At 62.2% G+C, this 13,050-nt stretch overlaps 3 protein-coding genes across 3 annotated transcripts; 2 read left to right on the plus strand and 1 right to left on the minus strand.

Moving 5' to 3' along the window:
• Positions 1-43: 43 nt before the first annotated feature.
• EXOSC6 (exosome component 6) lies at positions 44-2,140 on the plus strand. The gene has a single exon (XM_030956299.1). The coding sequence runs from the start codon at positions 86-88 to the stop codon at positions 920-922; it is 837 nt and encodes a 278-aa protein (XP_030812159.1). The 5' UTR covers positions 44-85; the 3' UTR covers positions 923-2,140.
• Positions 2,045-6,865, minus strand: LOC115908015 (C-type lectin domain family 18 member A-like). Its single transcript, XM_030956297.1, has 12 exons — positions 6,380-6,865; positions 5,599-5,690; positions 4,786-5,010; positions 4,623-4,720; positions 4,053-4,174; positions 3,856-3,963; positions 3,608-3,700; positions 3,376-3,482; positions 3,107-3,236; positions 2,934-3,030; positions 2,765-2,856; positions 2,045-2,612 (listed from the first exon to the last, which is right to left on the minus strand). The coding sequence occupies exons 1-12, from the start codon at positions 6,477-6,479 to the stop codon at positions 2,575-2,577; spliced, it is 1,302 nt and encodes a 433-aa protein (XP_030812157.1). The 5' UTR covers positions 6,480-6,865; the 3' UTR covers positions 2,045-2,574.
• Positions 6,492-11,889, plus strand: LOC115908016 (fibulin-7-like). The gene is made up of 9 exons (XM_030956298.1): positions 6,492-6,681; positions 8,159-8,359; positions 8,795-8,951; positions 9,113-9,283; positions 9,453-9,578; positions 9,732-9,854; positions 9,952-10,089; positions 10,176-10,314; positions 11,457-11,889. Exons 2-9 carry the CDS (start codon positions 8,291-8,293, stop codon positions 11,815-11,817), a joined length of 1,284 nt encoding a protein of 427 aa, XP_030812158.1. The 5' UTR covers positions 6,492-6,681; positions 8,159-8,290; the 3' UTR covers positions 11,818-11,889.
• Positions 11,890-13,050: the final 1,161 nt, after the last annotated feature.

Raw genomic sequence — 13,050 nt, forward strand, 5'->3', positions numbered from 1 at the left:
GCTGGGATCCCGCTGCCAGTCACAGCTTGTGCCCGCCTCCTGCGCGGGCCCGCCCCGTGGCCGCCCTCGCGGCGTCCTGCCGACCATGCCGCTGGATCACCGCCGCCTGTGCGGCCCGGAGGAGTCGCAGCCGCCGGCGCTGTGGGCAGCGGCCGCGGCCGAGGATGAGGAGGACGAGGAGGGCGCGGGGGCGGCGCCGCGGGACCCTTGTGCCCTGCGGCCGCTGTTCGCGCGGGCCGGGCTGCTGAGCCAGGCCCAGGGCTCGGCCTACGTGGAGCTGGGCAGCGGCACCAAGGTGCTCTGCGCCGCCTGGGGCCCGCGGGAGGCGGCCGAGCCCGGCCCGGGCCGGCTGATCTGCGAGTTCCGCCGGGCGCCGTTCGCGGGGCGAGGGGCGCGGGGCCGGCCGGGCGCGGCGGCGGAGCGGGAGGCGGAGCGGGAGGCGGCGGCGGCGCTGCGGGAGGCGCTGGAGCCGGCGGTGCGGCTGGGCCGCTACCCGCGGGCCCGCCTGGCCGTCAGCGCGCTGCTGCTGCAGGACGGGGGCTCGGCGCTGGCCGCCGCCATCAGCGCCGCCGCCCTGGCGCTGGCGGACGCGGGCGTGGAGATGTACGACCTGGCCGTGGGCTGCGCGCTGTGCCGGCCGCCCGCGCCCGCCGCCTCGTGGATGCTGCAGCCCGCCGAGCCCGAGGAGCGCCGCGCCGCCGCCCGCCTCACGCTGGCCCTGCTGCCCGCCCTCAACCAGGTGTCGGCTGTGCTGGGCGGCGGCCGGGGCGGCCCGCCCGAGGACTGGGCGCAAGCCCTGCGGCTCGGCCTCGATGGCTGCCACCGGCAGTACCCGGTGCTGCGGCAGAGCCTGCTGCGGGCCGCACAGCGCCGCGATGCCGCCGCTGCCACCGCCGCTGCCGCCGCGGCCACCAGTGCCTGAGTGCCCGTGAGACCTGCGTACCCCAGCTTGGGGATGGGGCATCTCCCGGAGGCCGCCTAAGCTGCTTTCAATGCTGCCGGAGACCCCTGGAGCCTGCCTGATCCACGCATCACTGTTGGGGATTAAAGCAAGTTTACTTTTAGAATCTTAAAAGTTTATTAAGTTTTACTGTTACTGCTGGTGAACCCACTGATCCATGCCTGATGCCGCTGGAGACTGGATGAGCCAACCTTTGCACTGCTGGAGACCCAAGAACTGCGCCCAAGGACACGGGAATCTGCACCCCCCACACACTGCCCGAGCACCCCAGAGTGCACCTGAGAAGCCCTCGTGTTGCAGGAGACCATTCTCAGCTGGCACCACAAACAGCCTTGCACGCTGCTGAAGCCCCCCAAGAACAACCTCCATACTGCCTCAGCAGCCAGAGCCTGCCTGAGACCTCCCTCCAAGCAATTGCTGCCACTCTAGGACCCCACATCTCCACCCAGGCTGAAGCCCTCACTCCAAGCTCCTCACCATATCCATCTGTGCAAGCAGCACCAGGCAGGAGCCACACCATGGCATGGACTGCACATCCCTTGGACTTCTTGCCCAGACAATGCTTCAGGGCGGCAGAGTTCTGTTTTGTTGGTTTTTTCATAATAATAAATAGTATTTTTTCTGGTGAGTCTTCTGCCTGCATGGGCCTCCTGGGGCCTCTGCCAGCCATGGGCAGGGGTGGAAGGATGTGCTTCTACAATTGGGGTCACCCCCTCTGCTCCCACTGTCCTTGTGGAGTTCAGCGGGAGCTGGGTGCTTCCTTGGAATCTGATTATTCCTGGGGATGGAGTGGAGCAGGTGGCCTTGTCTGCCAAGCTGCACCATGGTGGGCTTGTACCCAGCACAGGGGGTGCTGTGACTTGGGGCCATCCTGGGGCTGGAAGAAGCAGCTCTTGGCTAACACCATCTCTCCAAGGCAACCCCACGTGCTGAAGATGAGTTCAGCCAAGGCTGGCCTTGGCTCCAGCAAGCCCAGAACCCACTCCAGAGATGAAACTGGAGATTCCATCCAGTGCAGGCAGGATGTGGACTGTGGCTAAGGAGAGTCTGGTTGGCTTAGGGGAGGAAAATGAGACAAATTGCTTTTCCCAAAGGAGAGAGGGTCTTTATTAATGACCAGGCAGATGATGAAGGACCAGGTGAGAGTGAAAAACCCACCAGGCTGGGGCATTCTCACCCAGGCCAGGACAGTGGCTCAGAGCTGAGCCTGGTCCTCCCTGAGCTATGCCAAGGTCTGCACCCCCAAAGAGCCCCCTTGGCCCCTCATAACACTGAGACCACAGTCCAGACACAGCCCAGCTGCCAATTTTGGAGGAGGATGCTTTTGTACCTGGCTGTGCAAGGGATGTCTCCTGCCCAGGGTGTTGCAGAGTGATAGTGGCAGAGGAAGGTGAGGGGCAGAAGAAGATACTGTGTCAGGGATGGTAATGCACAGCACACCCCTTCTTGCCAGGTCCCAGTGCCATGGATCCCCTCAGCCCCTCATTCCCTGCACAAGTGAGCTGTGCAGAGATCCTCCTGAGCCAAGGTCCGGCTTTGCACAGCACCAGGCTCCTCCTGAGCCCCAGGTTCAGCACAGCAGCCAGCGCTGGCCAGTTCCCAGGGCTGCCAGCTCAGGGGTCCCGCTGCCATAGGGCGATGTGTTCCTGGGCTGCAATGGCAAGTGTAGAGTCAGAGCCTCCCACCCCAGGAGAGACACAGAGGTCTGGGCAGGACTGGCAACAAGGGACAGACACAGCAGAGCAGGGGATTGGCAGCTCCAGGGCCCAGCAGGCCCAGGAGGGCTCCCAGCTGCCCACTCACCGAACTGGCAGATGTACCGGTTTCGGGTCTTGCAGCGCTGGTCGTTCCAGTTGAAGGCAGCTGACGCTTGCATCTCCACACAGTTCCCAAACCTGTGCCCACCAGGATGGTGGTAAAGCCAGCCAGCAGTGACACCATGCAGAGTTTGGTGTCCTCTAGATCCACTTACCCCTGGTTGTCCGGCTGCCCGAAAGCGAAGCTGGTGAACGAGGATGGCTCACCCACATCCCAGCGGAAGGAAGCCTTGGATGTCTTGTAGGTGAGACCTGTGGGGTCAGGACCTGGTTGGCATGTCTGCTAGCATCCCAGGCTCTCTGTCCCCTGCCTACTGCTGTCTCTCACCAATCCAGAAGTTTCCAGTCTCAAAATCAGTGTCTGTCACCCTGTTGCCCATCTCCAAGCGGCTGAGGTAGAAAGCCAGGATGTCCTGAACCTTCTGGTTTCTTATCTGGGCCAGCATAGCTCCTTTCTCCTGTGGAGAAGGGAGTGAGTCTGCCCCATCTGCATGGCCCAGCACTGCTCCAGGCAGAGGAGAGATGCCCAGGGGCACTGCAAGCATGGGTGTCACTTTTCAGCTGCACAGAGATGCTTGGAGCACCCCAGGAGTTCACCTGGCATTTAATTTTGGCTCCATAGTAGGTGTCGGCTTCAGGGGACACCATGAAGCAGTCGCTGTCTATCCGCACGTCACAGGCATGGAAGGGGAAATGGATCTTAGCTGGGGACACAGGCAGGAGCAGATGGGTCCTTGTGCCAGCAGAGATGGGCCCACAGAGGACCCTTTCCTATGCTTTGGGGTGCCCTGCCTGTGGATCACAGCAGTGCAGGGGGGCACAGACTCACTGCCACACTCAGCTCCTCCGTATCCCACGTCGCAGAGGCAGGAGCACTCCTCCTTCCTGAACCTCCCGTGGAGGCACTGCCCGCTGCACCTCACTGTGGGCACAGCACTGCATTAGCTGCCAGGGGGCTCAGCTGGCCGTGTCCCCTGTGCTGCCCACACTGCACCGGCTGTGCCCGTGCATGCCCTGCACCAACCCTGCACCTGCAGCCACGCACAAGGCTCCGAAGGCTGCACGGTGCCCTCTCACCTTGGCAGTACCTGCCCGTGTAGCCGGGGGGACAGGTGCACTGGCAGCTGCTCATGTCGAGGCGCCCGCTGTTCCTGCAGCTCATGCGACAGGGGTTCCTGGGCACCTCTGGAAACACCAGAGTGACACTGGGGCATCAGGGGTGGAGGCAGCGCCACCAGGGTCATGCAGAGGCCATGGTGACAGGGAGGACTCACCGCAGAGCCCGCCGCTGTGGTCCCAGGACTTGAAGCAGCCAGAGAGGCCAGCGGTGCAGAGGGAGCACCAGGGTCCCTGCTTGTAGGGCAGGATGGGCGTCCCGGCCACCTCCCAGTTGCCCCTGGCCCCACAGACAGCTGGAGGAAGATGCCCCACCCACCCGGGCAAGCCACACCCCTTTCTCGGGCAAGCCTGCACCCGCCTTGCAAAGCCACACCCATTCCTAAATCACCGCCCCGCCCTCGTTCCCTAGCCCCACCCACTTCCAGCGCTCGCTCCTGTCCACAGCACTCAGCCCCACCCAGAACATCCAAACCCGCCAGCTTCTAAAACATGGCCTTGTTTGCATTTCCAAGCCCCACCCACATCACCCAGCCCCACCCACTTCAGTGCACAGTCCCACCCACCACCGGGACAAGCTCCTCCTCCCCTGCCGCACATCCCATAGGTCAACCCATGCCCCGCCCCGGTTGAGACCCCACCCACACAGCGAGGCCCCGCCCCCTCAACCACGCCCACCACGCCCCCGGCCCCGCCCACCACGCCCCGGCCCCGCCGCAGCCCCTTACCCCGGCGAGTAGGCGCACACGAAGGCCTCGCTGGGGCCGTGGGGGCCGGGGCAGCGGTGCCGGCCGCAGCCCAGCTGCCCCGCTGTGGCCCACACCAGCTGTGGGAGAGCGTTTGTCACCGGGGTCCGGTCCCCAGCAGCACCCCCGTGCCCCTCCTGCCCACCTGGGTGTAGTGGCGGCAGGTGGCATTGCCGGCGCAGCGCCCCGTCCTGTAGTCGTAGCGCTGTCCCTCGGCGAACCAGAGCTCCAGCACGGCCCCGAAGCCGCCCGCGCCCGCCGGCAGCAGCAGCTCGCTCCAGCCCAGCTGCGGGGCTGGCGGCGGAGCGGGGCCCTGCAGGCAGCTGGCTGCCCGTGCCCCCGCCCGCCGCCCCAGCTCCTCGCTCCATTCCTGCGGGAATGAGCATGAGGCACCCGGGGAACAGCCCCAGGGGGTGTGGCGATCACCAACATGGTCAGTACGGGAGGTGACTAGGGGACATCAGGGGGTCGACAATGGGCAATGCTGCAAGGGACTCCTAGGGATCTGTCCTCCCCCTGGTGTGAGCGGCTGGGGGGTGATGGAGGGACATTGAGGGCCATCATCACAGGACATGGGAGACACGTCTAGGGACCAGCCCTGCCTTTGGTGTGTTCAGGTGTGAGGTGGTCGGGGAATATCAAGGCCCTTCATGGGGGATGGGGGACCCCACAAAGGAGTCCAAAGGGCCAGCTCTGTCCTTGGGTGATTAGGAGGCATCAGAGGGACATGGGGGACACCAAAAGGCACCTCAAGGGATCAGCCCTGTTTTCAGTGTGCCCTGGATGTGGCAGTGACATGCTCTTCCCCAGGGGCCCCACACCAGCCAGCTCTTCTGCTTCATTAGCGTGTTAGCAAACTACTGTGTGTCACCCATGGGCTGCCCACCTCCCTGGGCATGGACAGGAAGGTGGATGTGACATCGAAGGTGGGGGACACGGGACCTACAAAGGGGCTCACCAGCTTCTGCATGTTGGCAGCAGGGGGCTGCACTTTGCTCCTCAGCTTGTTGTGCAGTGAGAGCACCAGGAAGGTCTCCTTCGTGCTGAGAGCTGGGGGGGGACAGCAGGGGATGGGGCAGGGACCGAGGGGCTGAGAGGCACAAGTGCCCTCCCCGTATCCCTGATTGTGGCCAGACCCTTCAGGGGGCCGTGGGAATTCCCCCTGAAGGGTCCGACCGCAGCCGGGGATACCGGGAAGGCACCCGGGTCTCCATGGAGACTTGAGGGGAGAGAAGAAAGAGCTTTTGGGCAGGGAGCACAAAAGGGGCAAGGGGATGAGGGGGAGGGCAGCCCGCTGGGCCCCCGTCTCGCACGGGTGGGCTGAGATTGCCAGGAATGTGCCCCCTCTGCCCCCCTGCCTCTGTCCTGCCAGGATCCAGACCCCACTGGGCAAGACCCATCACTTGTCCCCATCACCAACTGCAGGACCCCCGGCCCCATTCCATAACAGGCTCCATCCCATTCCCAGCCCCGGAGCCCCCTGGTTCCATTGCAACACCAGCCCCAGAGCCCCCCAACTCCATCCCATCACCGAGTCCATGCCCCTTCTCCCACCTCCATTCCATCCCCAGCCCCCATCACCCACCAAGCCCCCCATTGCCATCCCTGGGTGCCCATCACCCACCCAGTCCTCCACACATCTGGTCTGGCCCAAGGGGAGGGTGCTCAGGGCGCACTCATCCCCCAAACCAGCAGCCTCCCAGCCCTGCTGCCGGAGAGGCAGCCCCTCCACCAGTTACCTCCTGGAGCCAGCGGGGACAACTTTTCTGGAGGATCCGATCTCGTCTCACCCACCCTCCACATCAGGAGGCTGCAAACCAGCAGGACCAGGAGCTTCATGTAGGTCCCGGGATGTGGGGAGCAGACCCCAATCTCCGGAGGGAGGGCTGGGGAGAGCCGAGCCGCCCCGCAGCAGCCCCGGCTCTGGGGCGAGCTCGGCCGTGCGCTCCTGCGTGCGTGTGTGTGTGTCTGGTTGCAGGATTTGATCCTATTCAGGACTCCAGACAGGCACCGCTGGGCAGCGGGAACAAAAGCTTGACGGGTGAGTAATGGCTCTGTCAAAACAGTTGCTCGCTGGAGCGAATGTGGCAGACAACTCCCGGGGCCCCGGGCTGCAGCCCCGCCGGGATGTCCCGCAGCGGGGTCAGCCCTCCGTGCTCTGCCCCAGCCCCTCTGCCCAGCCCGGGTCGGGCTGTGAAGGCAGCAGGAGCAGGGGTCGCTACCGGCACCCACTTTGGGACACTGGGAGACTGGAAGCCAAGGGGCTGGGGCAGCAAGGGGGCCCCTGCTGCCAGCCTACCTCCTGCCCCATGAATTAAACATGCCGGGGAGGTAACACACACCGTGCAGGCACGAAGCCAAATACCCGCTCCGGAGAGCTGGGCAGCGTGGTTACAGGGTGGGAGGATGTGAGAGCCGGGGGGCCGGCGGCGGGAGAGGTGCTGGGCACAAGGGGGCCGTGTCTCGGTGGGCACCTGGATCAAGCAGGGGTCCCACAGCCCAGGCTGCTCAGGGGGCTCAACAGCACCATGAGAGCTCTGCCCCAGCACAGGGCTGGCAGAACCCATGTGCTCCCCTGGCACAGGGCAGAAGTGAGGGCTTCAGACATCCTTGCTCAGGATTCTGCAATGCCACAGGCAGGAGGGACTGGGAGCATCCTACGCACCAGCTGTCAGGGCTGAGCTGGGTGTCAGCGTAAACCCAGCTGTAAATGCTTCAGTTCCATCAGCCTGAGTCTAAACCTGACCCTGGCCTGAACCCTGGCACTAATGCCAACCCCAACTCTCATACAAACTCTCTTACTAATATGGATCTGAGCCCTTGGCACTGATCCTAACACTAATATTAACCCTAACAAAAAACTAACTTTAGCCCTAACAATTATTTTAATGCTGATCAAAACATTAATCTTAATGCTAACTCCAAACCTAACACTAATGCTAACCCTAACTCTTATCCTAACCCCAACCCTAACTCCAACTCTAATCCTAACCCTAATCCTAACCTCATCCCGAGCCTGACTCTAACATTAAGGGTTAATGTGGACTGTAACACCAACTGCACCCCATCTCCAGGCTGCAGCAGCACCCTGGGGTTCCCCTCTGAACTCCAGCCAGGGCTGAGCTCACCTCAGCAAAGCTGTGCCGAGTCCAGTGAGTCCACAGCATTCCTGGGCTCCCCTTCACAGTAGCCCCAGCCCCACCAGTGAGCAGAACCCCCGCACAGACCCCAAAGTCATCTTTTCTCCCAGGAGACTTTCCCAGGCTTAGCTGGTGCACGGGATTAGCCTCATCCTGCATCTCTGCATGCCGGGGAGCCCCAGAGGCAGGACTGGCCGTGTAGTGAGCCCGGCACCGCCGGTACTGCCATGAGTGCCGTGACAGCCACTGCCTGGCCCCGATATCTGCTGGCCTGGGACATGAAAGGCCCCAAAGCCTCTGATGTGCAGAGAGGGAAAGGAACGGAAGGGAAGGGAAGGGAGAGGCTAGAGCCAGTGCCAAGGGGAAACTTTCCTACAGCTCGGCCTCAGGCAGGGGAAAAACCAACAAACACATGGGCACAGGCTGCGGATAAATCCCTGCGAGTGCAGGAGCGCGGCTGTGAGCAGAAACGGACAGTCAGCGTCTTGCCCCTGTAGTCAGCCCAGCGTGATGCTCCTCATCCCACTGCCAGCCTGGCTGGCCCTGGGCATCCTGCAGCTGCCCCTCGGCAGCTCCCAGGTAAGGACCTGCATTCCCTCCCCTCCAGCCCCCCAGCAGACCTCCCTCTCTGGGCTGCTCAGCACCCACCTCTCACACCCCGGTGCCCTGGAGTGGGGGGTATGGCACAGCCACAGCATCTGTGGAGCTGCCAGGGCCAGGGGGACGGTCATGAGGATTTTCCCCTGCAGCAGTGAAATGATGTTAAATGTGCTCAGGGCATGCAGCTTCTCCACAGCATCCAAGTGCCAGAGCACGACCGGGGAGGTAGGGACTGAGGCTGGAGCAGACACAGAGCCAGGGTCAGACCCCAGCCAGGATGGGAAGGGGCTCTGTCCAGGGCAGGACATCCAAACCAACCCCAAAGATGCTGCCTGCTTGGAAGGGTCCTCCCAGGCTGTGGCAGGGTGGCCGGGGAACCCAGGAGATTATTTAGGTGTGTCCATGATCCCCCAGGAGTGCCTGAACCAGCAGCAGGTGCTCAGCGTGGTGCGGCAGATGCAGAAGCTGCTGGTGGCACAGGAGGCCGCCCACCTGCAGGGCACCCGTGGGCTCCGGCACCATCTCTCCATCCTCCAGAGCCACCTCCAGAGAGTGGCCACCAAACGCAATGGTAATCCTGGCTGGTCAACACCATGGGTGACATCCCCACAGGGCCAGCTCTGATCCCTGGCCTCGCACAAACAGCCTGGGCAAGGGACCCCCAGCTCTCTTAGGCTGGGGTTGGCTCCAGGCTGGCAGTGCCCATCCCCACCCATGTCTGTCTGTCCACAGAGGTCTGTCCGCAGCTGGCAGTGCCCCTGAATGGACGGATGCTGGGCCGGAGCCTGCGGGTGGGCCACGAGGTTCACTTCATCTGCGATGCCGGATTCCGGATGGTGGGCTCGGAGACGCGCGCCTGCCGGCAAAACCGCACGTGGAGCGGCACCCAACCCTTCTGCAGAAGTGAAGTGGAGTGGGATTGGGGTGCCATGGGCTCTGCCCTCCCAATGGCCTCCTCTGTCACCCTGAGCTGTGGGGTTCCACTGCTCAGCCCAGAGGCTGCAGCAATGGGCACCGGGGTTGGGCAAGGGTGCACCTCTCCAGCTGACGCTCATGAGCTCCTTCTCCCTAGGTATTGATGACTGCTCCAGCAACCCATGTGCCAACAGTGGGACCTGTGTGGATGGCAACCAGAGCTACACATGCCTCTGCCCCCCAGGCTGGTCAGGCCCCAGCTGCCAGAGCCCCATCTACTCCTGTAGGTGCCTGGGTTTGGGCTGCAGAGGATGGGGAATCTCATGGGGACAGTACCTGGCCATGCTGTGCCTGTCTCCCCCTTCCCTGGCAGCCCCCAGTACCTTGGCCTGACCATCTCCCCATGCCCCAGCATGACACCTGCTGTCCCCTGCAGACTGGGTGACACTGAGCAACACCTCCTTCAGCCGCCAGCCCCGCTGTGCCGAGGGCCGCTCAGGCTCCCGGCGCTGCAGCTGTGACACCGGCTTCCAGCTGCAACCTGGTGGTGTGTGCCAAGGTAAAAGGGGGGTGAAGATGATGAGATAATGGAGGGTGGGGAACCAAGGCTTGGTGGCAATGGGACCTCTGACCATTCCTCACTTTTTCCACCCTAGATGTGGATGAATGCCAGCTCTACCAGTCCAGCCCCCAGACGCAGATTTGCCTCCACGACTGCCTCAACCTCCCTGGCTCCTACCGCTGCCTCTGCCCCCCTGGGTACCTGCTCCACGCTGACCGCAATGCCTGTGAGGGTAAGAACCCAGGGTGCAGGACAGAGAGCCTCCCACGGGAAGAGGGGTGCAGTGGGGACAGCCCCACTCACCCTGTGTCACCACAGATGTGAATGAGTGCACCAGGAAGCAGCACAACTGCAGCCAGGGTGACCTCTGCATCAACACCTTTGGGGGCTACCGCTGCGTGCGCCCCAAGTGCCCCCCACCGCGCCACAACACCAGCTATGTCAAGACCTCTGCCTCGTGAGTACCCTGCTGTGCGTGGCTCAGGCTGTGTCGTGCCCTGTCCCAGGGTGATGGGTCCTGTGGTGGGCTGAAGGCTGTATTGTGTCACCCAGGGGCAGCAGGGAGAGTAGCAGCCACCACTGGTGGCACATTGCCACATGGGGTGCTCAGGTGTGCTTGGCATGTTCCCTGATGGTCTTGGGATGCTGGGGGTGCAGGTGGGAGAACCCCAATATGTGGTGGCTTTATCCAGGATCCTGGCCCCTCTCAGAGTCCCAGCCTGGGGGGAATGATGCTGATTTTCCTGCGCTGCACATCCATGTGGTGCCATCAGCTGCCTTTCAGCAGTCCCAGACATCCCACTCCTGAGATTAAACTGCTTTGTGCCACCAAGTAGAGGAGCATCCCTGATCCTGACAGATTCCTCTTCAGGAGGCACATCTGGCTCTATCCCTGGCCTTCAGCTGGGACTGTGGCATCCACCCAGTCCCCTCAGAGTGTCACCCAGAGCAGTGTCCCTGAAAGCCACAGCATTTGCCTGGCAGAAACAGGGATGAGGCAGAGATCCGATGATGGGCACACCTGGATGTGACTGTCTTGGGTTGCTCTGCCACAGGACGGACAGCAGGGCTGGAGATGCTGCCTGTGGCATGGGCTGGGCTTGTGTGCAAGGATGAGGGCAGCACGTTGAGTATAGTGGGTATTTTTGCCCCTTACAAGTGGAGAGAATGATGCATCTGACTCCATCTTATCAGAAGGCTAATTAATTACTTTATTTTACTATATTATTCTATATTATATTACATTACATTACTTTACATCTAAACTGAATCTGCTAAGCACTCCACTGCACTCAACTGCACTGAATCTCGTGGCTGTCAGCCAACAGATCCGACACACACACGCTTGGCCCTGATAGGCCAAGGAAAAAAAACACCATCACTTTGGGTAAACAATCTCCATACTGCATTCTACTTTTGCACAAACACAGGCACAGCAAATGAGATAAGAATTGTTTTGATCATTCTCTGAGGCTCAGAGAGTGTGAATCCCAGAAACATTCTTGGGAAGATTGCCTTGCTTTTCTCTGTGAGGACAAATGTGGCTACTCTGAGAGCCCAACCACGGCACTGAGCGGTGGCACCCTTCTCTCCTGGCAGCCAGTGTGAGCGGAACCCCTGCCCCATGGACAGCCGAGCCTGCCAGCTGGCTGCCAGCTCCATCTCCTTCCACTACCTGCCGCTCCAGGCCAACCGCACGGTGCCGCGTGTCCTGTTCAGGATGTCCACCACGCGCTCGCTGGGGGACAGCCTGCGCTTCGCCATCGCGGGCGGCCACGGCCGGGGTGTCTTCGCTGTGCGGCGCTCGGACCGGCACACGGGAGAGCTGCTGCTCACCAGCCCTGTGGCGGGGCCGGCCACGCTGGAGGTGGAGGTGGAGATGAGCGAGTTCTCCCACAAAGTCCTCCTGGGCAAGCACATCTTCAAGGTCACGGCCTTTGTGTCCCCGTATGTGTTTTGATTGCCTTTGGAGGCAGGTGTGGGGCCATGCCAGGGCCTCTCCTGGGGAGGAATGGAGCAGGTTCAGCTCAGCAGTCCCAGTTTTTGTCCCATTGGAAATATCCCTCTGCCATAATGCTTTCTCATAGCCATCAGAGCAAAAACTGTGTCCCTATAGGGAAAACCCCATGGCCAATGGAAGGACCAGCCTGGGAGTGCCTGCCTCTGCCAGCCCCTTTCCTCTCTGCCCACATGGCACACAGAGGGGAAAGACAGAGTGAGCCAACAGCACTTGGCATGCAGATGCAGCATCTTGTATCTTGTAATCTCTAATAAAAGAAAACTGCTGTAGGAAGAGTGCCCTTCTTGCTCTATGTTTTGTCCTCCTGGGGTAAAGCTCCTGGGGATAGCTGGTGGCTGTGCTAAGGGCAGACTCACCTCACAGAGCTTGGGGTGAGCTACCAATAGAGCTACCAAGCCCATCCAGGGTCATGCAGTGTCCATATCCCTCCCAGCACCACTGCTCCTGAGGCCATGCTGAAGAATCCCCCAGCATAAAAATGGGAGATGGGCTGAGCAGAGAATCACAGAATGCTTTGGGTTGGAAGGGATCATCTTGTGCCAACTCCACTCCATGGGCAGGCACAACTTCCAACACACTGCTCTCAACATCCTGCACAGCCAAGACTGTCCTCAGCCACCTTGGCATTGCCTGGAAAGCACAGCACGGCTCCCTGGCCCTGGTGAGCAGGGGACAGTGACAGGGGCTGCGCTTCCTTGTGTGCAGGAGGCTTCCCTCTGCGGCAGCTCTGACACAGGCTGGTCGAACCTGCATCTCCCCAAGCACTGGAGCTGTCCCCCTGCACCCATCTGGAGGAGGGTGGGCTGTGACAAGTGGGGTGCAGCGCCCCACACCCCTTGGGCACCCCCATTACCGCCAGCATGGCCAGACCTTGTGCAGGGAGAGCAGCCGGGGGTTCAAAAGGTGACGAGGGCCTTTGGGGACAGCGAGCTGAGGACACGCCACCCCCAGTCGCACACAGAACCCTTCTGAGCCGGGGTCCGGCTGGAGCCCTCGCACAAAGCAGCCGCTGTGTGCGGACACGGGCGGCCCATAAAGGGCTCCTTGTGCCCGCCGCCGGCACCGCCACCGGGGCCGGGCTGTGCTCCGCCGGGGCAGGCGGAAAAACCTCCCCAGGGCCAGCACAGGAGCGGGCTGGGCCGGGCTGGGCCGGGCCGGGCCGGGCCGGGCCGG

Source organism: Camarhynchus parvulus, chromosome 11 (assembly GCF_901933205.1).
Source record: "Camarhynchus parvulus chromosome 11, STF_HiC, whole genome shotgun sequence".
Taxonomy (NCBI): Eukaryota; Metazoa; Chordata; class Aves; order Passeriformes; family Thraupidae; genus Camarhynchus; species Camarhynchus parvulus.

Bases quoted from the DNA above. Each gene is read 5' to 3' on its own strand.
- EXOSC6 (XM_030956299.1), top strand. From the start codon at position 86: ATGCCGCTGGATCACCGCCGCCTGTGCGGCCCGGAGGAGTCGCAGCCG.
- LOC115908015 (XM_030956297.1), bottom strand. From the start codon at position 6,479: ATGAAGCTCCTGGTCCTGCTGGTTTGCAGCCTCCTGATGTGGAGGGTG. The intron at 5,011-5,598 runs GTGAGCCCCTTT...TCATTCCCGCAG, and splicing joins CTGCCAACATGCAGAAGCTG to GAATGGAGCGAGGAGCTGGG. The intron at 4,175-4,622 runs GTAAGGGGCTGC...CTGTGGGGCCAG, and splicing joins GTGTGCGCCTACTCGCCGGG to GGGCAACTGGGAGGTGGCCG.
- LOC115908016 (XM_030956298.1), top strand. From the start codon at position 8,291: ATGCTCCTCATCCCACTGCCAGCCTGGCTGGCCCTGGGCATCCTGCAG. The intron at 8,360-8,794 runs GTAAGGACCTGC...ATGATCCCCCAG, and splicing joins TGCCCCTCGGCAGCTCCCAG to GAGTGCCTGAACCAGCAGCA. The intron at 10,315-11,456 runs GTGAGTACCCTG...CTCTCCTGGCAG, and splicing joins TATGTCAAGACCTCTGCCTC to CCAGTGTGAGCGGAACCCCT.